At 35.6% G+C, this 27,331-nt stretch overlaps 1 protein-coding gene across 1 annotated transcript in view; it reads right to left on the bottom strand.

Annotated features, from left to right (window-relative positions):
• The window catches only part of LOC145671308 (E3 SUMO-protein ligase NSE2-like), a 117,482-nt gene that overhangs the window by 60,223 nt on the left and 29,928 nt on the right, over positions 1 to 27,331 (bottom strand). The window contains exon 3 of the mRNA XM_081740282.1: positions 23,461 to 23,609. Within this exon, the coding sequence (XP_081596408.1) occupies positions 23,461 to 23,609 (149 nt within the window). The remainder of the gene's footprint in view (positions 1 to 23,460; positions 23,610 to 27,331) is intronic.

Raw genomic sequence — 27,331 nt, forward strand, 5'->3', positions numbered from 1 at the left:
GTTGTAATAAAAGTTGTTTGTCTCGAAGGAGTTATCCAATGATACCACACTCGACCCCCTACCCCCACCCCCGGGAGCGGGAGGGGGTCAACTTTGAAATGTTAAATAATAACTCCGTTTTTTATTTCTGATTCCCATTCTCCATGTAAAAAAACATAACTTTTGTTTAAAAAAATTCTTTTCCTTGCGTGATAGATAGCGCAGTGATCTTCGAAACATCAAAATGGGTAAAAACTGTTAGGGATGGGCCAAGTCGAACTAAGAGTTCTGAGCCGATTCATTGTTTATGAACTCGAGTTCCGAGTCGAATCGGGTTTGATAAATACCTCACTCATTCAGCTCGTTTTAACTCGTTTTGAAATGATGGCCATATGAGACTGCAAAGTGAAAGTCATGTAAGATGTAAGCAGTAATGTGGAATACTTTTTGTGCTGCTCACGAGAGGGGACACTGGTCGCTTCTAGTCTCGTCTCGATAACAAGACGACAAGCAATTTTTATAACGACCTTAGTTCGCCTCGGCTCAACTGAGCCGATGTCTCGAGCCAGCTGGCTTGAGGTGAGCCATCGGCTCGGTTGGGATGAGCCATTTTCTCTGTTTTGTTGAATTGAGTCTAGAACTCGAGCAGGTGTCGGTTGGGTGAACTGTTAGCTCGGCTTATTGTTCGGTTCGGCTCGTTAGTGAATGAGATGTGAACCGAGCTGTTTGAGCGGTTGATAGGCCTAAGCCCGGTCCGAGCAGTTTTGAACTTATTTAGCCGGCGCCTTATAACTTTTAAGTTTTTGGCTCGAGCCGGAATACTTCCTCCTCTGGATCTCAAACCCCGATGTCCTTGCTTCCTAAGCTTCACGACTACCGAGGTCGGAAGACAACTAGTTTCTAGTATTGAGACACAAACCGCCTATCTTTCATATTTAAATACGGTGTAATAATAATAATAATAATAATAATAATAATAATAATAATAATAATAATAATAATTATTATTATTATTATTATTATTATTATTATTATTATTATTATTATTATTATATGCAATAGTATCATTGGTAATAATTATATTGTCTATGTAGGATACTTGAAAAGAGTACTTGAAACTACACACAGGATTTGGCTCGTTTTGTGTCGACGCGACTCGAAACTCGACCCGAATTCGAGTCGAATTGGAGGGAGTTTTTCTAGTCGAGCTCAAATATGTTTGTTTCGAGTAGAGCTCAAAGAAATATATTTCTAGTCGAGTTGAGTTTCACAGAAAACTCTCTCGAACTTGCTCATGCCCATCCCTAAACCCGTTGACAAGTGATAAGAAAATATTCGAAATGGTGACTATTTTCTGCGATACATTCTTTATCATTCAAATTACAGTCTATGAAGCAAAGACTACGATCGTGCGTCGCAATCCATGGTCAGACTCTCGCTGTACATGTAACCCACTTGCAATGTGTGTTGCACAAAACGGGCACCATTTCGAACATTTGTTTCAGTAAACAATGGAGATGTGTGAGAAACAAGAACTCTCCTAAAACAAGCACCACGATGGTGAGAGGCAAAAGGATTCGCCTTGAAACAAGCACCTCGATGGTCAGGGTCCATGACATTTGGGGGCGAGACGTTTAAGTGCGGCCGCTTGGGCGCGAAATGTTTGGACACAAAACCTTTTATATAAATAGGTTTCCTACCTACATATACTGTATTTCATAACTAGAATCAGGATGTTTAGGAACTAAAATATGAAATAGGCACTGGAAATTTCAAAAAACTTCCACAACAATTTTACAAAAACTAAAAATAACATCTTGAACACAGCAAAGTTCCTGCACGTCATGTACAACGTAACTGTACCAGTAAAAATAAATAAATAAATAAATGCAGCAGATCCTCGACTATCCGCATCTCTAGTATCAGATCTCCGTATCAGGCCCGTATTCAGGGGGTCTAGGGGGCTGGTTCCCTTTTCCACTAAAATTTTCACGGTAGACTTGCAAATGAACTATAATATGGTTGGATCGGGTCCCTCCTAACTTCAGCCAGGTCCCCCTACATTTTTGGGCTGGCTACCGGCCTGCTGCGTACTATGCGATTTAGTTTTGCAAGAAATAAATTAAGATATATGTAATATGGACATGTAATTTGTGTAAAAAAAAAAAAAAAGTTTTTTTCTTAACGTTTAGTTATTTTAAAAATGTGACTTAAAATGTATACAACACTGCACATATTTTCATTTTTGCATTTTCTGTTTCCATAATAAATTATTAAAACGAATGTTACAAAAGTAGTAGAAAATGGATCGATCTGGCTCATATGAGGCCATATGAGGACAACTCACAAGCCCCTGGGAAATTGAGCACCGTACACCGTGAGCCCACGGTCTTTTACGACCTCCATTTTAGAGGTGAATTTATTCCCTTTTATGAGCACTTTTTAGGGAGTGTATTCGTTCTCTTTTATGAGCACTTTTTAGGGGGTGAACTCGTTCCCTTTTATGAGCATATTTTCCAACCCCTATTAACACATAGCATAACAAGGGTATACTCGTTCTCTTGTATGAGCATTTTTTCAGAACACACAACTATTTAGGGGTGTATTCATTCCTTTTCAACCCCTATTAATTACGAACACACAGCAGAACAGATAATACATAAGAATACGTAACATAGCAAGGGTGTACTTGTTTTTTATCATAGCAGAGAATACATGGAGACTATGAACACACAGCAGAACAGATATACATAGCACAGCTAATAAAAGAGCATGGCTTATTTTCCAACCCTTATTTTAACATAGCAGAAATTACACTGAGACTATGAACACATAGCAGAGCATAAGACTACGTAACACACAACAACCTCCATTTTAGGGGGTGGAGTCGTTCTCTTTTATGAGCATATTTTCCAACCCCTATTTCAACATAGCACATCAGACAGAGACTACGAAACATAGTGAAGATTAGATAACACATAAGAGTACATAACATAACAAGGGTGTATTCATTCTCTTTTATAACCACTTTTTAAGGGGTGCACTCGTTCCCTTTCAACCCCTATTTTAACATAGCAGAACTAGTAAAAGAGTATGACTTATTTTCCAACCCTAATACATAAGACTACGGGGGTGTATTCCACCCCTATTTGAACATAGCACAGCTAATAAAAGAGTATGGCTTACGTGAACCCACGGTCTTTTACGACCTCCATTTTAGGGGTGAATTTGTTCCCTTTTATGAGCACTTTTTAGGGGGTGTACTCATTCTCCAACCCCTATTCGAACATTACAGAACTAGTAAAAGAGTATGATTACGAAACATAGTGAACTCGTTTCCAACCTTTATTTTAACATAACGAACATAGCAGAGAATAGGAGTGGTGAACACACAGCAGAGGTGTATTCGTTTTTATGTAACATAGCAGAACTAGTAAAAGACTACGGCTCATTTTTCAACAACACATAGCAGACATAAGACTACGGGGGGGGGGGGGTACTCGTTTTTCAACCCCTATTGTGACATAGCAGATAATACATTTGAACCCTATAGCAAAGATTCTTTTAAGAAGTGAACTTCTTCTAACCTATATTTAAAGATTGCAGAGGAATGCGAACTTCCGTGTTTTGTTATCAGTTACATAATAACTTCCGCCATATGTGGATAATTCTCATTACGTCATTCATCCGGATTTTAAAAACATTGAGCTAGTTTTCTCTTCAACGGACAATAACTTGTCATTCAACGATCGGATTGATAAAAAAAGGAATCCCTGAACGTAATGCAATCAATTACAAAGGTATAACTTGTCATTCAACGATAGGATTTAAAAAAAGAGGGGAATCCCCGACCGTGACTCATCCCTATTGCGCAATATGACGTAATGCGATCACACAGGTATAAAAGACTTACCGAGATGTTTTTTTGTAATCACTTCCTGTTTGGTGTTTGAAGTGTAAAGTTCAGATTTTTTTGTGTGTGTTTATATAATTAGTGTGGTTTTGTTTTCTTTTTCAGGTAAGACATTTTATAATAATAATATCATATAAAAACTCACTTCAGAATTATTATAGTAACTTTGAGTTATTTTTTTAAAAAAATGGCAACAAAAAAGGTGAAATCAAATACTATCAATTCACCAACTGATACTCTATTTAATAATAATTTGAAAAAATCATTTTAAAATGTGATACTGTTTTAAATGAGGATAATGGATGGTTTTTAAATAATAAAAGAAAAGACTGTTTAGATATATTAAAACAAGAACAAACTAATACATCGTTTAAAGTAAATTTTTCTTTGGCTACAACTTTTGTAAAACCAGTAGATTTAGAAACACATAGATTCTTTGTAAATAGTGGTAACGAAATTATTTTACCGAGTACAGATGTGAATTCTATAATTGAAAAACTATTTAATAAAATTTTAGTTGAACAAGAAAATAGAGCAATTAAGAAATCGGGGTGGTCTTTATGTTCTGAACCAAACCATCACTTAGAAATTAAAATCAGTAAATATGATCCTCTGTCAGCTTCATCATTTATAAAATTACCTCAATGGATTTTATCCAAAAAGAAATGTGTTATAAATATTCAAAATAACGATAATAGATGTTTTATGTATAGTATTCTAGCTGCGTTGCATCCCGCAGAAGAACAACCAAATCGTGTAAATAATTACATACAATATATTAATACTTTATTACCATTATTTGAAAAAACAAATATAAAATTCCCAGTTGAAGTAGAACACATAAGCAAATTTGAACATATGTATAATTCCGTATTTACTAAGGAACAAATTTCTATTAATATATATGGCATTGATTATGATAATGAAACAATTTTTCCGTTACGTATAAGCGAAAACACATGTGTAGATAAACGTATAGATTTACTGTATTGTGAAGAAAATTGCAACAGTCATTATTGTCTTATAAAAAATCTCAATGCGTTATTGAAGAGTCATAAAGAGAAAACTTATGTAAAATTGCCTCAATGGATTTTATCCAAAAAGAAATGTGTTATAAATATTCAAAATAACGATAATAGATGTTTTATGTATAGTATTCTAGCTGCGTTGCATCCCGCAAAAGAACATCCACATCGTGTGAATAATTACATACAATATATTAATACTTTATTACCATTATTTGAAAAAACAAATATAAAATTCCCAGTTGAAGTAGAACACATAAGCAAATTTGAACATATGTATAATTCCGTATTTACTAAGGAACAAATTTCTATTAATATATATGGCATTGATTATGATAATGAAACTATTTTTCCGTTACGTATAAGCGAAAACACATGTGTAGATAAACGTATAGATTTACTGTATTGTGAAGAAAATTGCAACAGTCATTATTGTCTTATAAAAAATCTCAATGCGTTATTGAAGAGTCATAAAGAGAAAACTTATGTAAAATTGCCTCAATGGATTTTATCCAAAAAGAAATGTGTTATAAATATTCAAAATAACGATAATAGATGTTTTATGTATAGTATTCTAGCTGCGTTGCATCCCGCAAAAGAACATCCACATCGTGTGAATAATTACATACAATATATTAATACTTTATTACCGTTATTTGAAAAAACAAATATAAAATTCCCAGTTGAAGTAGAACACATAAGCAAATTTGAACATATGTATAATTCCGTATTTACTAAGGAACAAATTTCTATTAATATATATGGCATTGATTATGATAATGAAACAATTTTTCCGTTACGTATAAGCGAAAACACATGTGTAGATAAACATATAGATTTAATGTATTGTGAAGAAAATTGCAATACTCATTATTGTCTTATAAAAAATCTCAATGCGTTATTAAAAAGTCATAAAGAGAAAACTTATATAAAATTACCTCAATGGATTTTATCCACAAAATGTGTTTTAAATATTCAAAATAACGATAATAGATGTTTTATGTATAGTATTCTAGCTGCGTTGCATCCCGCAAAAGATAATCCATTGCGTGTGAATAATTACATACAATATATTAATACTTTATTACCGTTATTTGAAAAAACTAATATAAAATTCCCAGTCGAAGTAGCACACATAAGCAAATTTGAACATATGTATAATTCTGTATTTACTAAGGAACAAATTTTTATTAATATATATGGCATTAATTATGATAAAGAAACAATTTTTCCGTTACGTATAAGCGAAAACACATCTGTATTTAAACATATAGATTTATTATATTTAAACTCTCATTATTGTTTAATTACAAATTTAAATGGTTTAGACATCAGTTAGGTACTCATCAAACATTTATTTGTAGACGATGTTTAGTACCTTTTTATAACAAATCAAAATTAGACGAACATGAGAAATTATGTAAAGAACACACTCCAACCAAAATTAACATGCCGAAAGAAGGAGAAGTTTTAAAATTTCGAAATTTGAAATTGTTATTACAGAAGAACGATGTGATAATAGTTGCAGATTTGAAAGTTTATTAAAACCTATAAATAAACAAAGTGGATCTCATACAATACAAATTCAGCAACATATACCATGCAGTTTTGGTTATATTGTATGTTGGAGTAACAACTATATGAAATCAGATTTAGTTATTTATCGGGGAGAAAATGTATCGATGAAGTTTATGTCTGCTATGGAGAATGAATTAAGAAATCTCATAAACATATTAGATCAACAAAAACCATTAATACCATTAAATATTTCTCAGTTACAGGAGTTTAATCTATCCACTGAATGCTCTGTTTGCGATAGTAAATATACGAGTAACAATAGAAAAGTTAATCATAATAACCATTTAACTGGTCAATATATTGCCACGGTGTGCAACAATTGCAATTTACAAATTAAACGTCAAAGTAATTTTATCCCTGTCTTCTTCCATAATTTGTCTGGGTATGATGCACATTTATTTGTGAAAGAATTAGGTTGCACCCCTGGCAATTCTGTAATTGCGGAAAGCACTGAGAAACACATCACATTCTCTAAGCACTTTAATTTTAATGGTAGACCTATCGAGTTACGTTTTGTAGACTTATTTAAATTCCTGCCGTACAGTCTCGAAAATTTGGTGTCCAAATTAAAACCTGAGCAATTTGTCTATACAAAGCAATATTTTTCTGATGATAAGTTCCCTTTAATTCTTCGTAAGGGAATTTATTATTATGATTACATAACAAATTTAGATACATTTAATGAAATTGAATTTCCTGAAAGAGAGGCATTTAATAGCAAATTGAATGGAACACAAATTTCCGAGACTGATTATCAATATGCAAAACTGATTTGGCGTGTGTTTAAATGTGAAAACTTAGGGGACTACCACGATCTATATTTAAAATGTGATGTACTTCTCACAGCAGATGTGTTGGAGAATTTTAGAAAGACATGTTTAAATGCTTTTTGCATTGATCCGATTAATTGTTTTACTGCACGTGGGTTGGCATGGCAAGCCATGTTATATAGAACAAAAATTGAACTTCAACTTTTATCAGATATCAATATGTATATGTTTGTAGAAAAATCGATTCGCGGAGGTATTACTCAAGCTGTGTTAAGGTATGCCAAAGCTAATAATCCCTACGTACATGATTTTGATGCGGAAAAAGAAAAATCTTATTTACTCTATATTGACATGAACAATCTGTACGGACTATCAATGATTGACTATTTACCATATGGTGGTTTTCCGTGGGAGGATAAAATTGACAATTGGCAAGACAAAGATAAAATTATCAATTGGCCCACGGATAGTGAATGGGTTTTTTTCTAGAAGTGGACTTAGAGTATCCAAATTATTTACACGAATACCATTCTGATTTTCCGTGTGCTCCCACTAATGAAGTTCCACCAAATGGTAAATACTCAAAATTGCTATTGACACTTAAATCGAAATCGAATTATATCTTGCATTATAGAGTATTACAATTTTATCTAAAACAAGGTTTAATATTGGTAAAAGTACATAAAATATTATGGTTTCGTCAATCTAAATGGCTTGCATCTTATATACAAGAAAATACTCAACGCGGTGCAAATGCTACAATTGAATTTGAAAAAGATTTCTATAAGTTATTAAATAATTCTGTATACGGAAAGACAATGGAGAATGTACGAAAACGCATTGATATAAAATTAATTAACAATGAAAAAAGTGTAAAAAATTAGTAGCGCAAAATCAGTTTCAAAATTGGGTAAAATTAGGAGATAATCTTGCATTATTCCATGTTAAAAAAATCTGTAACTTTAAATAAACCGATCTATGTAGGAGCGACAGTTTTGGAACTATCAAAATTAGCAATGTATGAATTCCATTACAATATAATGAAACCTCGATATGGAGGTAAGATTAGCATTACTTATATGGATACTGACTCTTTCATTTACTATATTAAAACCAACAATATTTATAAAGATATAAAAGACATGATTGAGTATTTTGATACCTCAAATTTTTCTCAACCTAATCCGTATGATATTCCATGGAAAAATAAAAAAGCTTTAGGTAAAATGAAAGACAAATTAGATGGACTTCCCATTATTGAATATGTTGGTTTACGAGCAAAAACTTGATTGATTAATTATGGAGGAAAGTGATAGTTTTTATCTCACACTTCCTAGCAATAGTTCTATGAAATATTTTCCTCAAAATACTCTTGCTTGTTATACTACTAAATTATATTAACCTATTGTACTGGAGAAGGGAGTGTGGGAAACAGCTGTTGTTGAAGTACATTATGCAAGTTCATTTCAGAATGTTTCCAAATATACAAATAATATTTATTATCGTCTCATGAATACAAAAAACTGGAACATAACTCAAATCTTACCAGGCCACTATTATAATGTTGATGATATTCTATCTCAAATTAATCATAAAAGTGATATATTAAATTTACAATTAAAAGTCAAAGCATCTGTAAAACGAATTGAGGTTAATAGAGTAATAAAAGATCAAGAGAAGCCTATACAAGTACGCCTATCTCCTGAACTAGCCAGAATACTAGGTTTTGATCATATTCAACAAGAAGATATTGCAGTTGTTCATCATGCTCGTTATCCACCTGATTTACAAAAAGCGCTACCTACACTTATGTATATTTACAGTGATATTGTAGAACCACAAATGGTGGGTGACACCGTAGCTCCATTGTTACGTATTATAAATACAAATATTACAGAGCATGGTATTAATAATGTACATATTTTTGATAATCCTCATTATGTGCCAGTGCAACGTAAACAATTTGATCAAATTATTATTGATTTAAGAGATAGTACAGGTAATCCACTTCCTTTCCAATATGGCAGTGTATGTGTAAAATTACATTTTCGTAGACGTAATACGGTATTGTAAATTTTACCATGTGTGAATATTAATAGTAAGAAAAGAGAAAAATGCAGTGTGAGTGTATGAAATCAGAATTAGATTTATTTGCTGGTTTACCCACTCAAACCAGTATTATAGGTAATAAAATAGTTCCATATAAGCCTGTGGCTTCAATAGCTGATAATGCACCAATAGAATTTGTAGTCCCCGGTCATGGGGATGACTATATTGACTTACCCCACACAATGTTATATGTTAAAGGTAAAATTACTAAATCAGATGGTTCTAATTTAACTTCTGCCGATAAGAAAATCGGCCCTGTAAATGATTTTCTCAATGCAATGTTCAGTGAAGTGCAATTACATTTAAATAATCAAATTATTTCCTACTCTTCACATACATATCCATATCGATCGTATATTGAAAAACTACTAAATTATAATGCTGAAGCTAAAACAACGCATCTTCAAACATCAATGTGGTTTAAAGATACTGCAGGGCATATGGACAGTGTGGCCGATGCTAATGTAGGATTTAAACAACGTTTTCTTCTCACTACTTTAAGTCAATCATTTGAATTATTCATGCTGATATTTTCAATCAGGAGAAATTTTTACTGAATGGTGTACAACTGCGTATTAAACTAATTCCAGCTAAACCTACATTTTGTCTAATGGGTGACGCAGATGCTGATGGAAAAGTTGTAATTACAGATGCAACATTGCTTGTGAAAAAGGTTGATGTATCACCAGCAGTTAAAATAGCACAAAATAAAGTATTACAAAATCCTAAATTTAGAATAAAATATCCTATAACAAAAGTGCAGGTGAAGACAGAAACTCTGCCACAAGGAATTATGGATAGTACACTTCCAGATCTGTTTTCAGGTATAGTGCCTAAACGTATTATTATTGGTTTTGTTACTAATACTGCTTTCAATGGTACTTATCAAACAAATCCATTCAATTTTCAACATTTTAGTATGTCATTTTTTACACTGTATGTTGATGGAACTCCAATGCCCTTCAAACCTTTACAACCGGATTTTGATAATAATCTATATGTACAAGCATATTCTACGTTATTTACAGGTTCAGGTATTTATTATTCTAATCAAGGTAATAATATTTCACTCGCCGAATATCCTAATGGTTATACTCTACTGGTGTTTGATTTAACTCCTGATTCAAGCGCAAGTGCTGCATTTCATACTAGTCCACAACGGCAAGGAAGTGTACGTTTAGAGGTTCATTTTAAAGAAGCACTGCCATCTCCTGTAACAACAATTATTTATGGTGAATTCTCTTCAGAATTAGAAATTGATTTCCAGAGAAAAATATATATTAATTAAAGAAAAAAATGTTAAATACAATTGAGCTTTATGAAGCATTACAACAAAATTTGCCTAAAGATCATTTTATTGGTGTGTATGCTGCTGATGAGTTACCTTTGTTTATTCATACATTTCCAGCCGGTATAATTATAAATACTGATTCTAGTGATAAGCCTGGTGAACATTGGGTTGCTGTTTATATATCTAATATGTGTGTGGGAGAGTATTTCGATAGCTATGGTATACCTCCCTAACGAAACTGTCTGTATTATACATGGAATAATAGACGTATTCAAGGTGATTTATCTCAATTTTGTGGACATTACTGTTTTCTATATCTAGCATGTCGTGCATCTGGTTATTAGATGCAGGATTTTTTCTCACTTACCACTATTGATGCTAATGATATTATGCTTTATTCATTTATGAGAGTATGATGATGTTATTTTTTTTAAACTCCGCCATTGCCGGTCCCAAGCCCTGGATGAGAAAGGAGGAGGGTTGGGGGTGTTGCTACCCCCGTAAAAGAAAATAATCTCTGCTGTGTGTTCGTAAAAACGAGTTCACCCCTGTTATGTTTCGTAGTCTCTGTCTGATGCGCTATGTTCAAATAGGGGTTGAAAAATATGCTCATAAAAGAGAACGAGTTCACCCCTTAAAAAGTGGTTATAAAAGGGAATGAATACACCCTTGTTATGTTATGTACTCTTATGTGTTATCTAATCTTCACTGTTTCGTAGTCTCTGTCTGATGTGCTATGTTCAAATAGGGGTGGAATACACCCCCGTAGTCTTATGTAATTTCTACTATGTTCAAATAGGGGTTGGAAAAGGGAACGAGTTCACCCCTGTTATGTTTCATATTCTCTGCTATGTTCGTTATGTTCACCCCTGTTATGTTTCGTAGTCTCTGTCTGATGCGCTATGTTCAAATAGGGGTTGAAAAACGAATACACCCTTGCCATGTTTCGTAATCTTAAGTGTTCGTAAAAGGAAACGAGTTCACCCTTAAAAATATGCTCATAAAAGAGAATGAATACACCCTTGTTATGTTATGTACTCTTATGCTCTGCTATGTGTTCATAGTCTCAATGTAATTTCTGCTATATTAAAATAGGGGTTGGAAAATATGCTTATAAAAGGGAACGAGTTCACCCCCTAAAATGTGCTCGTAAAAGGGAATAAATTCACCCCTAAAATGGAGGTCGTAAAAGACCATGGGTTCACGGTGTACGGTGCTCAATTTCTCAGGGGCTCGTGAGTTGTCCTCATATGAGCCAGATCGATCCATTTTCTACTACTTACAAAACATAGGAAATGTTTATTAAGTAATGAATAAGAGCTGTTTTTGGAATAAAAATTAAGTTTTTAATGCTATGGGGGGGTGTTTCAGGAAGTGTATATTTATTGAATGCTTTTTTGTTATTCGATCTGCCCATTAGGCCGGATAGTTGAGACTATTGTATTAACAGAAAGTTACTTCAGATTTCATAAAAATAGGCACTAGCTATTCATTGAAATAGGAGGAATGGTCCAAATAAAATTTACTGTAGGCAGCCTGTGACACCCCAAACTAAGCTTCTGTCTTTTATAATATATCTAACATAAAGGAACGATATTGATCGATTTGGCAGCTTATTGATGCACTTTGAAGGACAGAAAAAAGCAGAGCTTAGTGTACGAGGCAATGCTTCGAGAAGAAACCCTCTCGTGGAAAGAAGAAAATATATTCGGGCAGATGAAAAATTCGTACTGTTGTACAGAAATTTTGAAACTGTTGATATTGTAGAATACCGTAAGACACTTTGCACATCAGGGGTTACTTTGCACAAAATATGAAGAGTTTCACAGTCCTCTGTCGGCAAAAAAATGAACAGAAAACAGAAAGTTTCAAATGGTACCGTAAGATAGAACATCTAACTGTATTTTGGCTATAATGTTGGCGGTTAACATCAGTTCCAATTACCGAGAGGGTTCATTGTTGTAGAGGTATGGAAAGCAGTAACTCTAAAGGCCGCCAAAATTTGAAAGATATCACGTACGAGATTTTCTGTCAAAGTTAGTCAGTTTCGTAGAATACTACCGTGTATAATGGAACTTTGATGCAATAGTTGAAATTGAAATGTGAAACGTTTTAAAGTCATAAAAAAAAGTAAAACTGGGAGAAGGCAGTTTCAGTCTGTACTCGGGGTTACTTTGCACCAGTCCAAAATACCGCTTAGATAGGAAATTATTACTACTGGAACCTCCTGCATTCTAAATTTAGGTAAATTTCCTATTTAGGAAGATGATGGAATGAATTTCTTGTTGGAAAATAAATTATGAACAATGGCGGATCCAGAAAAGTAGTTTAAGAGAGGCTTTACTCACATCATCATCATCATCATCATCATCATCATAGGTATTCTGCCTTTATTGGCAGGTCACTTGCCGCAGCTGAGAAGCTTCCATGGTCCACGGTCCTCCGCTAACCTTTTCGTCTTCGCGTATGATCTTTCTGTTTTAATATCATCCATTAATTATAGTCTCCTTCGCCCCCTCCCTCTCTTTCCGCCACCATACCCTCTAGGACGTCCCTCATGATACAATCTCTTCTTAGGCAATGTCCCAACCAGTTTCTCTTCCTCTTCTTAATAATATCTAAAAGTGTTCTTTTCTCACCCACCATTTCTAACACTCTCTCATTCGTTTTCCGCTCGACCCAACTAATTCTTTCCATTCTTCTCCACACCCACATTTCGAAGGCTTCCAGTCGATTTTCGTCACCCTTACGCAATGTCCACGTTTCCGCCCCATACAGTACAACACTCCACACGAAGCATTTTATGAGTCTTTTTCTCAACTCTTTGTTCAAGGTCCCACAAAACAGACTTTTCTTTCTTTTAAAGGCTTCTTTCGCCATTCTTATCCTTGCTTTTATTTCACGCTCGCATTTCATGTCATTACTAAGAATACTAGCCAGGTATCGAAAACTATTCACTTGTTCTATTTTCTCCCCTCCTACTTTAATATTTGACACAGACCCCTTCGTTCCAATCACCATGGCTTTTGTCTTTCTAACATTTATTTTCATCCCATATTCTTCAAAGCCCTTTCTCATTTTTTCTAACATTTTATTGATTTTCTTTTCAGATTCTGCAACAAGCGCCATATCGTCTGCAAATCTTATGCATCTAATCATTCTACCTCCTACCGAAATACCATCATCATCATGTAGGCTCTTTTTCACTATCTCTTCTAGATAGACATTAAATAGTGTTGGCTGTTTTATTACTCACTTCTCTTATATTAATTATAAATAAATTACTCACAAATACTTCTTCTTCTTTTTTTTTCAATGACTAGGATTTCAGCTTATACACATAGGAATGACTAAAATTAGATTTTTTAAATAAGAAATCGTGCAATTTGGGTGGGTTTCAACCTGAAAGTCCCAAATCCCGTAAATCTCCCACTAATTTTCTTTAAAATGGCTTAAATCTTGTGTAAAGTAACCCCGTCTTACGGTACTTGCTGGGTTTGGCCCATAATTCCGTCATGCAATGATAATGTCATGGTAAATGTAACATAAGATTTTTTTCCTTCTGCATTAGGCATATACAACAATTTACTAGAACAAAACTAGGCCTAAGCATTTAATGCAACTGAGACTGTTTACCATAGGGCATACTGTAATAACGTAACGAAAATTTAGTTTTTGAAGATTTGTTTTTTTAGAAAATTGATGTCAAATTTCATCTTGCTGAATTTCTTAAGGGTTGCAGTTATTTTTTATGACAGAGTATTTGTGATATTAGTGTCTATTTTCAAGAGTTTTAGTGCGAAAACATCCGGGTTCTCGTTATGAAATACATTATAATTATAACCCATTTAAGTAAATTAACCTATTTAGATATACGGCTTTGAGGCAAAACATCTTGCGCCGAAACGGCCTTACGCCCAAACGTTCTGCTCCGGATGGTGAGAGGCAGGGGAACTCATATTAAAAAAGCATCCCGAATTATTACTACATCCACGTCGTTGTTCCTGAGAAACGCTAAAACTAGATTTTAATACATTGACAAAAACAAACCTTAAGTGTTTCCAAATGCTCTCCCTTTAAGTGACATCTGTGACAGAAATTACACTAACAATGTGGACATAGTAATGTATTAAGTTTTGGAGGATCAAGTGTTTTTGCTATAAAACACCGGTTTATCATTACAGATTTTAGAATAACTGCCTTTCTAATATGAAATGAAATGAAATGAAATCTTTGAGTTTTACGTCCCACGGTTATGCCGGTGAGGCTAATGGAGACGGTGATAATGAGAGATGAGTGAAATGGTGGAATGAAGAAAGTGGGAGGAAACGGGAGTACCCCGAGAAAACCCACGAGCACGGTGTTTGTCCACCACAAAGTTCACTTGGCGGGGGCTGGGATCGAACCCGGGACCCCAAGCACCAGAGGTGAACGCTCTGCCACTGAGCCTTTCTAATATGAGATTGTAGAGGGTGAATCAACTATGGTGTAATTTGGTAGTATTTCCGAAAATATCACAGTATTAACTTTTCTAATCTGATGTGTATTTTGTAACTTACTTTAATTTTGCCGAGTGTTTGTAACCCATCTTTATTTTGTACATTACAGCGCCATCTATCACGGAACGAAAAAGTGTTCAATACAAAAGTTACGTATATTTTCACGGAGAATCAGAATATGCAATAAAAAATGGTGGTTCCTATTCAAGATTTCAAAGTTGACCCCCCTGCCGCCCCCGGTGGGTGGGGATGGGGTTTCGAATGTCGTAACACTGGATGCCCCCTTCGGGACGAACAATTTTTACAGCAACTTTTCAAAATCCGATTTGTAGTTTTCCAGATATTCCCAAAAACAGTTTTAAATGCCTCATTTCTCGTTTATAAGCCATTTTCATTTTTGTCGATTACAGCGCCATCTATCACGCAACGAAAAAAATGTTCAATGCAGAAGTTACGTATTTTTTTTACGGAGAATCAGAATATGTAATAAAAATGGTGGTTTCTATTTAAGATTTCAAAGTTGACCACCCTCCCGCCCCCGGGGGGTGGAGGTAGGGGATCGAGTGTGGTATCATTGGATGTCCCCCTTCGAGACAAACAACTTTTATTACAACTTTTTTTAAAATCCAATTTGTAGTTTTCCTGATATTCTGAAAAACAGTTTTAAATGCCTCATTTTTCGTGTTTGTAAGCCATTTTGATTTTTGTCGATTACAGCGCCATCTATCACGCAACGAAAAAATGTTTTAAACAAAAGTTACTTATTTTTTTCACCGAGAATCAGAATATGCAATAAAAAATGGTGGTTCCCATTTAAGATTTGAAAGTTGACCCGCCTCCGGGGGTTGGGGGTAGGGGGTCGAGTGTGGTATCATTGGATGTCCCCCATCGAGACAAACAACTTTTATTACAACTTCTTTTAAAATCCGATTTGTAGTTTACCTGATATTCTGAAAAACTTTTAAATGCCTCATTTTTCGTTTGTAAGCCATTTTGATTTTTGTCGATTACAGCGCCATCTATCACGCAACGAAAAAAATGTTTGAAACAAAAGTTACTTATTTTTTACCGAGACTCAGAATATGCAATAAAAAAGGTGGTTCTATTGAAGATTTCGAAGTTGACCCCCCTCCCGCCTCTGGGGGTGGGTTAAGGGGCTGAGTGTGGTATCGTTGGATGCCCCCCTTCTAGGCGAACAACTTTTATTGCAACTTTTTTTAAAATCCGATTTGTAGTTTTCATGATATTCTGAAAAACAGTCTTAAATGCCTCATTTTTCGTTTGTAAGGCATTTTGATTTTTGTCGATTACAGCGCCATCTATCACGCAAAGAAAAAATGTTCAAAACAAAGGTTACGTATTTTTTCACGGAGAATCAGGATATGCAATAAAAAATTGTGGTTGCTATTTAACATTTCAAAGTTGACCCCACTCCTGCCCCCGGGGGGTGGGGGTAGGGGGTCAAGTGTGGTATCATTGGATGTTCCCCTTCGAGACGAACAACTTTTATTACAACTTTTTTAAACTCCGATTTGTGGTTTTCCAGATATTTCCAAAAACAGTTCTAAATGCCTCACCCGGTATATATATATATATATATATATATATATATATATATATATATATATATAGGCCTATATATACAGACACAAAAAACCTATAACCCCTCTACAGGCTGCGCCTTCAAAACTAGCTATGAAAGAGATAGAAGACATCAGTTTCAGCTGAGTGTTTCCTACCTTTTTCTCCAAGCTGTTCTAGAGGGACAGACTCCCCAACTTTACCATTTGCGCGCTGCACTGGGCAAGAAATACACCCACCTCTGCGCCACTACACGCAAGAGATTTCTTTCTAATTTCCGCGCTGCACTGGATAGGAAATACTAGCCACCTCTGCGCTGCTACGCGAAAAAACTTCTAATCTTTGCGTTACACTGGGGAAAAAATACTACACACACATACATACATACATCATATATATATATATATATATCAACGTTGAAATCGGAAATGGATAATTTCAACCATTTCCGATTTGAATAGAGGGTTAACGGAGTAGACGGAACCTATTACTGGGAATCTGGATTAATTAAAAAAAAAAAAAAAAAACTTTTCGATATCTCTTACCGTTTTTCCTCGTCAAAAAGGTAGACGGACATAGCCATCCTGTAAGACTTCACATAATTAAGCATAGTTGAAATTTCCTTAGTATTTTTTTTATTATTATTAAGTTAATCTTCAGCACCAGGGTTATATGAGACGTCCATTGTTTTTACATGGGATCCTAATAGGTATTCCCATCACAAATCGGACTAGAGATTCTCGCATGAAAGTGTATCAGTCAATTAGTCAGGAGAAAATTTATAAGTGAAAAAGTCTTACTATGCTGATAATCGAGCTGGTGGCCAGATTACTGTGCCGCTGTGCTGATCACTACGCTACCCAGTGCGTCCCTATAACAGCCATACACATAAGACCGCATGGTATACGCCTTAGGCCATTACAAGTAAGTACTGCTTCACATATGATAGGGCAGCGATTCCCAACAGACGCGTCGTACAGTCCAGATGAGACGTGTTGCGAAATTCTAGAATTTAAAAATAAATTTTAAGCCGTACTGGAGGAATATAAGTCCACACTGAAAAAAAAATGAAATAAAATCTTTTAAGCTTTACGTCCCACGTTATGCCGGCTAGGCTAAAGGAGACGGTGATTATGAGAAATAAACAAAAATGGTGGAATGAAGAAATTGGGAGGAAACGGGAGAACCCAGAGAAAATCCACGCACACGGGGTTTGTCCACCACGAAAAATCTGTACTGGTATGTCATATTATATTTTTACTATGAAGCCTTTAGGGAAAAGTTAAAATTAACTTGAAGCCCTTTTGCGTCATATGTTAAAACTGGGGTGTATGGTACCAACTGTATTTTTGTCTGGCAAAATAACGTATGTATCTGGTTAGTGGAAGCAAAGTTACGAATAATTGAATTATGTTCCATGTCTTTCAAAACTGTACAAAGTAAGAGAATTTTTCTACTCCTGTAAAGTTGTATTTCATAACATATGACCTATTGCGGGCTTTTGTACATATATTCAATCGCGTACGAAGCCGTTTTCCCGAGGTAGGATTTACCGGGGGATCAAAATTTAAAGTACGTTTATGTATAGTACAGAAACGGTTGTCGTCTACCTCAGTTGAATGTAAGGTAGGCAACAACGTTTCTTTTGTGTTCTGGGTTCCATATCTTTCATATATTTGAATTCTTTAGCATTAACTTTATTCTTCCCATGTAAAGAACGATCATTTCAGCTAGTGTATATTAATAATAGTACCTAACGCAAGTGTACTGCGGGCGGTGTGTCGCCAGTCAACAGAAGCTTGGATCACTGTGAAAGGGTGTGAGTGAACACCTGTCTCTTTCCTAAACATACATCTAATTCAACTGTAATATACGCTCATTAATAGATTCTCAAAACTCAAAAGAAGTTGTGATCCGGTTCATGTTGTTTGAAATGCTGAGGTCCAAATTGAAGAATGAAAATTCGTGATTAGTCTTCGAATGAACAGAGTAGCGTATAAAAGTTAGTACATTGGGATGGTAAGTCGAAGATCAAGGTTAGATTTCTAAGCTAACGGAATTTCTCTCCCCTGCCCCTCTGAATTTCTTACACAAAAAAAAAAAAAAAAAAAAAAAACATGGCTTAAGGAGAAAAAATGTTTTCTGTTTTTACATGTAATACCCACAAGGAAACAACATTAACATTGTGTAAAAAGGATGAAGGTTGTAAGTATCACAAACTTTATTTATAATAGGTCAACTACTTAGCATTTAAACTAGGAAGATCTGCTAGAATAATTCAAGACAATACGACACAGCACTAAAAGCTTAAGATGAATTGAGATCTGGAATTTTATTTCAGATATTCTCTTATCTTGGATGCAACTTGAGATCTGGAAATTTATTTCAGATGTTCTCTTGTCTTGGATTCAACCTGAGATCTCGAAATTTATGTAAGATGTTTTCTTGTCTTGGATTCAAACTGAGACCTGGAAATTTATTTCAGATGTTTTCTTGTCTTGGATTCAATTTGAGATGTGTAAATTTATTTCAGATGCTCTCTTATCTTGAATTCAAACTGAGATCTGAAAATTCATTTCAGATGTTCTCTGTCTTGGATTCAACTTGAGATCTGGAAATTTATTTCAGATGTTCTCGTCTTGGATTCAACCTGAGATCTGGAAATTTATTTCAGATGTTCTTTGTTTTCAATTAAATCTTGATAATTAACGCTTCCATTAAACTGTTGTTCTAACAGCTAATTCTTCATAGACACATTCTGTGATAGTCTTCCCGGTAGAACTCTCCAGGTGACGTACACAGACACCCGAGTGATGTCACCCTATAGGCTGGCAACGCTGCTATCCAGTCAGTGAGCCTACGAAGTGGCTATACTCCACGAGCAGCAAGAACAACTCGTCCATTTTGAACTCGGCGCTAGATAGAGCAAGTAGTGAGCTCCCACAGAAGAACGACGCAAGCTGCAACTAGTGAGCTCCCACAGAAGGAAGAAGGGGTAATGTGCTTCACTGCGTGATAATAATAATACAGGTATCATTATTTGTAAAAACAGTGAACGAATATTTACTCAAGAAATGTTTATACTGTAATATACTTTACAAAATTGTATAACGAGTATTGAGCCCTCAGCCTAATAAATACTGTGATTTTAATTCAGTTGTTTGAATCATTCCACTTAGTTTATAGTCGCATGCCATTAGCTGTTAACTTTTCTTGCATATGGTTTATCAGCGTTCTTGAGTTTGAGTGAGTTACGAGGACGCGCATTCCTGCTGTTCCGCTACCTTGGCCGCCAACGGGCGAGATTTTCACTTGTTGTGAGGGTTTGTTGGTTCCTGGATCATTTAATTTCGGATATGACTTCATATTCCTTTTAATTTAATTGCCGGCGCCCACCCTATACGCCTACAGAGAAACAAAAACTTAAAAGTAACGGTGCCAAACCAGTTTTCTGGACGTTCCATAGCTCCATCAACGTTAAAGGAGTTTTTACTATGACATCTCACATTTCCTTTCTGACATACACCTTTCCAACAATGGGTTGAAGCTAAATGATATCACCTCACAAGCACTGTAATGATAGAAGCCTTAAGATGATAATGACACCACCAATATTCTGCCAGGTAGGCACTTGTCGCGACCTGAAAAGCTTCTATGCGCATGGCTTTCAGTTAACCACTTCTTTCTTTTTTTTTAATACTGTCTATCATCTGTCACCTCTTTCGCGCCTTCCTCCTTTTCTCTTGTCACCATACCTTCTAGCATGTCTCCCATGATAAAATTTCTTCCCAACTAGTTTTTCCTTCCTGATTTCAATTACATTTAAAATTATTCTTTTCTCCCCCACTTATTGTAACACTTTCTACTACGTTTTCGTTCGATCCACCTAATTCTCTCGGTTCTTCTCCAAATTTTAGTTTCACGATATCTATCCTACCTACAGAATTAAATTCCTGACTTTCCATTATCTTTCTCCATGACTTTCACTATCATTTTTCTTAGTTTAGCTCATAAAAAATATAACGTACGTATGTTTGAAGTATTGCAAATTTTCACCATTGTTTATATGGATATGCAAATGTGCAAACTAACTAATTCATTTATCTTTATGACTATTTTAGTGGCCTCCCTTCACCGATCACAGCCACCCTCTCCACTTCCATTTATTTATTTATTTATTTACTTTTTAAGTCATCAAAACCTAACCAAGTTAATGGCAGAAATCTTTAAACAGTTATCACAACATAATTTAATAGCAAAAGCCTAACGACATCACGTGCACTAACAAAATTGACACATTTTAAGTGTTTTACACAAGTGATTGGCAATGGTTCTGGCGTTCACTTCAGTGATGTGCCGTAAACTATAATTTCACGTCTACGCGATTGTCTACTGTAATCTATACGTAATCTACATTACACCTTTTCTCGTGTAGACTATGTAGACAACCATGATCAAATGTAAGGAAGAATGGCTTAAGTTTAGAGTTGCCCCTCCAGTCTGAAGGTGCCCTTGTACTTTGCAACATACTAAAAACAAAGATTAAAATATTAAAAATTGATACATTTCACGTAACTTCAGTACTCCGTGTGCTTCACAAAAATTTAAAAGGTTTTCTTCATTATTTTTGTGCATCCGTTACACCTGTTTGCCATATTTTACAACTACCATGCTGCTGAAACCTTCCGCGAATGCTTCCGCATCCGGCAAATAGTGCTAACTTCCACATATCTTTTCTCGCATTAAACATAACTCTCCTGCCGAACTTACATTCCTAAATATCAAATAAAAACTTCATATTATCATTTCTTACCTCATTTCTCCTGTAAATTTTCATAATTTTTATAAAAAGTGGAGAGGTAACTCTAAACTTAACCCCTGTAAAAACTATACACTCCTTGAACACAAACACATTGGATCACTTTTACCAAGTGCTCGAAGTGGGGATATAGCATACCACCACCTAAGGAGAATTACGATCAGCGTACCCCCACCTCAGAAGAATATGATCAGCATACCTCTTATTACTTTTGGCAAAAATTAACTTTGGGTCGCACAGTGACTTCATCCGCGTCTAATCAGTCCTTCTACTACTACTGCATCCACTACTAGTACTTTTACTATTAGTGTAATTAATTTCGAAATCAGAACACAGCGCGCCCTGTGGGTCTTCTAACCTGCCCTACCACTACTTGCAAGTGCAACCCAAAGTAAAAAGTTACCTTGTTTGTTTTTACGTTCCGAATAACAAGGGGGTATGTTTACTCTGCTCTGCACATACCACTTCCTTAGATTTTCCACTTCGAGTACTGCTTTTATAATGAAACTTACAAAACTAATTCTAACCTGTGGGCTTTCAGTCTTGAAGCTGCTGTATTTGCCAATTTTTTCTTGTATATTTTACAAAATGCATAATATTTTTCATTTTCCTTCATCAAGACGAAACTAAGTATTCAAAAGTTACTATTCGCTGGTCTAGGCACTTTATTTTGTACGCAATTTCGCAAGGTAACGACAAAAGAAAGCTCCTTTATTGTCCACGACGCCATATTAAATTACGTGTTGTTGACATATTCTACATAATCTACGCATTGTTGACACGTAAACGTAAACTATCGTTTTTTACGCGTAGACGCACATCTCTGGTTCATTTCTCTCATTTCGATAAGCATGGAGGAAACTTTCACATTAAATAACCCATTATTTTACCTGCTGCTAGTATGTACCTGTCATTACCTATAGTTCCTCCTATTTTAACCTTAAAAGCAGGAAAAATCCACCAACTGCCCAAAACACACTACGCTAAAAAACAAACAAACATACCAAAGCACTATTAAGGGGATTAGTCTTTATGGCTCAATCGAGGGCACGGTGGCTCAGTGGTAGAGCGCTTACGTATGGTGCGTGGGATCTCTGGTTCGATACCCGGCTAAGTTTGTGGTGGATAACATCGTGTCCGTGGATTTTCTCGAGGTACTCCCACACTATCATTCCACCAATTCTTCCATCACCATTCACTTGTCTTGATCATCCGACTCGCTTAGCCTAACAGACATAATTGCGGGACGTTAGACTCAAAGATTTTTCTATGCTTAATCACTACAACTTTACGACCGATGGATGAGAGTTCGTTAACAAAATTCTCAATGTAAGATTTTTTTTCTGTGAACCATAACGAAATTCCCTAACAATTTCCATAGCCATAGAAATTCCATGGGTTTCTCTAACCCTGATTTTAAAAGTCTCCAATCTTTCCCCATCACTTTTGCGTAATGGCCATGTTTCTGCCACATAGAGCACAATAATCCGCACGAAATATTTTATGAGTGTTCTCCTTAACTCTTTATTCATGAATCCACAAATTAGACTTTTCTTTTTCCAAAATGCTTCTTTTCCTCATTCCTATCGTTTCACGTTCACACTTCATCTTTTTATTAATAACACTACCCAGGTGCCGTAAACTAGTAACCTGTTCTACACTCTTTCTCACTTTTTACTTCTATATTTGAAACAGACCGATTCGTTCCAATCACCATTACTGTTGTCTCTCTAACGTTTATTTTCATCCCCTATTCCTCGCAGTTTTTTTTAAGTTCTTTTAACATCTTGTTTATTTTCTGCTCATATTCCGCAACAAGTGCCACATTATCTACAGTACAAAAACAATAAGGAGAAAAGATGAATATAAACACATACGGTACGATAAGTTATTTACCTTATCCATGTCTACATCTTCGATTCCATTTTCTTCCAGCTGTTTGGCTTCTTCAACTGCTTCGAGAGACGCTTTATAAACACAATCCAAATAAGCGTATTTTAACATTGAATTCTTCAACTCTTCCAACTTCTCAAGGCGTTCTTCTCCTGAAATAAAATAATAATAATAATAATAATAATAATAATAATAATAATAATAATAATAATAATAATAATAATAATAATAAACTGTGGTGGTGGTAGTAGTAGTAGTAGCAGTAGTAGTAGTAGTAGTAGTAGTAGTAGTAGTAGTAGTAGTAGTAGTAATAATAATAATAATGATGATGATCATCATATGTTGTTACTTGTAATACCATCCGTATCAATTGTACCACTATTGCTCTTTATCTCTTTTTAACAGACTTAAAGAAATTGGTAGTTCTTAATACCTAACTAACTAACGAACTCTATGGTCTATGGAACCCGGAAGTTAAATGCCGCGTTCAAGAAACCTCTTCATTGACTTTTATCCTTTGTCAACTGGACCCATTCCTATTTCAGCGAGATCCAGCGTAATATTGTCCTCCCATCTGCACCTGTCTTCCTAATGGCCGTTTTGCGATTGCATTTCCAGTTAAAATTTTGAAAGCGTTCCTACTTTCTTCCATTCTGGCTACATGACCTGCCTACCTGAGCCTCCTAGATTCGATGACCCTAACAATGTTTGGTAAACGGTATAAATGTTGTAGTTCCTCGTTATCAAGTTTCCGTTATTCGCGATTCCCGTTCCTCTTGGGTCCGAATATTCGTCTCACGATTTTGTTCTCAAATACTTTTAGTCTACGTTCTTCCCTCAGAGTAACGTTCATGTTTCGCAACCATACAAAACAATAGGCACGATTATCGTTTATATATATTAAGCTTTAAGTTCCTCGACAGAATTCAAGACGACACAACATTTTAAAATGAATAATAATACTAATTCCCTGCTTTTGGTCGACATTTAATTTCTTTGTGGACATGGTTTTGGTATATTATTATTGATCCTGGATATTTGACAGTATCAACATTATCCAAAGTATTATTTGATATTTTAACGAATTCATAATTTGCAATATTACGATCCCCATTCGTAGTTTTCAATTCGATCCATTTATATGTTGTTGATATGCTTACACATAATTTCGAGATAGATGCCCAGATTTTGACCTTTTTAACGAGTATACGAGGGGGTGCTGAAAATTTCCTGGCTTTGTTCCCTTTAAATTAAAGTAGACAAATAAAATTGTTGGCATATGAAAGGCTCGTATGTTAATAAGTAACTGTGTTAAAATCAATTGATTTCTAATTGTACAACATCTGTTACTGTAGGTAGTAGGTGAAATTTCACATCTTCGGAGCTGAGCGCCGTTATGAAGTTCTTATGGCTCCAGGGAAAGCCTGCAAAGGAAATTCACATGGAGATGTGCCAAACACTGGGGGAGAAATGTCTTAGCTGTGTAAAAACCTGGATATCACGTTTTAAGACTGGCCATTTCACGGTGGAAGATGACTTCTGCAGCGGACGCCCGCCAACCTCAACAAACCAAACAATGTAATGCTGTCCATGCGCTGACTCTTGAGGACCATGAAATATCCGCCAAACAGATTGCCTAGATCCTAGACATCTCCAGGAAGCGAGTTGGTTATCTTATTATCACAGTTCTAAACATGTGCAAGCTTTCAGCGAAACGGGTGCCAAAACTTTTGGGTACGGATCAAAAGGAACGTGTCGAAGCACCCAAAGGCCACCCTGGGATTCCAATTGGTCCACTATCCACCTTACTCCCTAGACCTGCCCCTTCTGACTATTCTCCATTTCCCAAACTGCAAAAACATTTGAAGGGTCGCCGTTTTCAGGACATTTCTGACGTCATAGGCTGCCGAAAGCTAGTTTGAGGAACAAAAGTTTATGTTACTTATTCACTTATTTTCATGGGCTAGAAAACTTTCAACGCTGTCGAAAGTGCATTGATCTCAATGGGGAATACGTTGAATAAATGTGTTATCTCCGACCTCTGACACTTGTTTTTCATGGCAAAGCCAGGAACTTATCAGTACCCCCTCGTACTCCCCTTGCAGTTCCATACAAATTTCATCGAGAAACAATTATAGACTTCGTGCTGCACCATGAAATGCCTCATCGGGTGCAGTGTAAAAACTGTAATTAATTAACTTCAACGTATGAATGACCATGTATAACTTCGTTATTGATGTGCCTATTTAGTTGATTTGAAATCAATAAAGGTGTTGATAATTCTTCCGGGATACATTCTAGTAAGTCCATTAGAATAAAATTTATCTTCGAACAATGATGCAACAATTTCAGTTTGAATTTTTAATTACATTGAATATTGTTTCGTTTCTTCCTCATTATTGTAAACATTGTCTCATCCCACTTAATATATAAAAGAATATCTGTAAGTGTGTATGTCTGTCAACAGTTTTTCGCATAGAAAGAGTCGCCTAGAGCAACCACATTTTGTAGACAGATGGATCTCTACCAGAGCTAATCGTTGAGTTGTTGAGTTGATTTTAGTTTAGCGTCCCTTTCAGCAGCGAGGCTATATGAGACGTGGACCTACTGATTAACGTGGAATCCGAAGCACATGAGCTCCCGCCGGGAATCGAACCCAGGTCTCCAGAGAGCTAATCGTGTACGATGTCGTTTCATCGATTTCTGACTCGGGGAGGGGTTGAGTGGGTCACACATTCTAAAGGTTCAGAAAGCATCGAGTATCTGAGAAGTCCTTCCAGTTAGACAACCCACATTACTTTACTGCGTTGCAGGTTGTATGCTGTTCAGATGGGATATTCTTTTATATATTAATTTTCAGGATGATATCTATAATTAAATTAAAGTTTTGATGTTTTATCCATGTTTGATTTATTATAACTGACATTTCAAACGCATTGACTACGTTTTTCATCAGTAGGGAGCGAAAGTTCATGACCTGAAATATTCTGTAAATTTTTGAATGTTTGTAAAATTTAGAGTTTGTCCGGAAAGTAGTAGGACTAAATTTTAAATATATATATAAAACGCTGTGTTGCTGCAGAAGGAGCATATTTTGAAAAACATTAAGTCGATGTGTCAAAATTGTGAATATATATATATATATATTCACAATTTTGACACATCGACTTAATGTTTTTCAAAATATGCTCCTTCTGCATCAACACAGCGTTTCCAGCGACTCTGTCAATCACCGAAGGCTCCCTGAAACGTAGAAACTGGAATGCTCTTCACCTCCCTCGTTACGGCCTCTTGAATGGCCTGGTTGATCCGTGGTGCCGTCCTTTTATGGTCCTTTTCAGTCAGAAGAGGAAGAAGTCTGCAGGAGCGACATCTGGGCTGTAGGGAGGCTGGGGAAGCTGTGTGATACCATGTTTGGTCAGGACGTCCATGACAGCAAAGAACGTCTTGTCCGTTGCTCATCTTTAACTTGCTCTCTTCTCTCCTGAAACAATTTGTGCCACTCAAAAACACTTGGTCGACCCATGACATCACTCCCATAAGCAGTCTTGATTATGTCATGAGTCTCACTCGCAGTATTACCCAGTTTGACGCAGAACTTCACCGCCTAACGCTGCTTTAACAAACGATTCGTTGTAGAGATGACAAGGCACCTTGAAAGGGGTTCACCTTAAACTCGATCTACACTCCGTGAAGACTTGGAGACGACTGGCGACTGGTAGCTAAGACCCCCACTACTTAACTAGCGCAGTAACACCCCCTCCTCCACCATATTTTGGCGGGAAAAAATCAGTCCCACTACTTCCCGAACAAACCTTGTATGTGAACAATTGAAGACTGGATTGAGTACAAAATACCAACTGTCTGAACTAAA

The sequence above is a fragment of the Thermobia domestica genome, chromosome 15, assembly GCF_964235325.1.
Source record: "Thermobia domestica chromosome 15, izTheDome1.hap1.1, whole genome shotgun sequence".
Lineage (NCBI taxonomy): Eukaryota > Metazoa > Arthropoda > Insecta > Zygentoma > Lepismatidae > Thermobia > Thermobia domestica.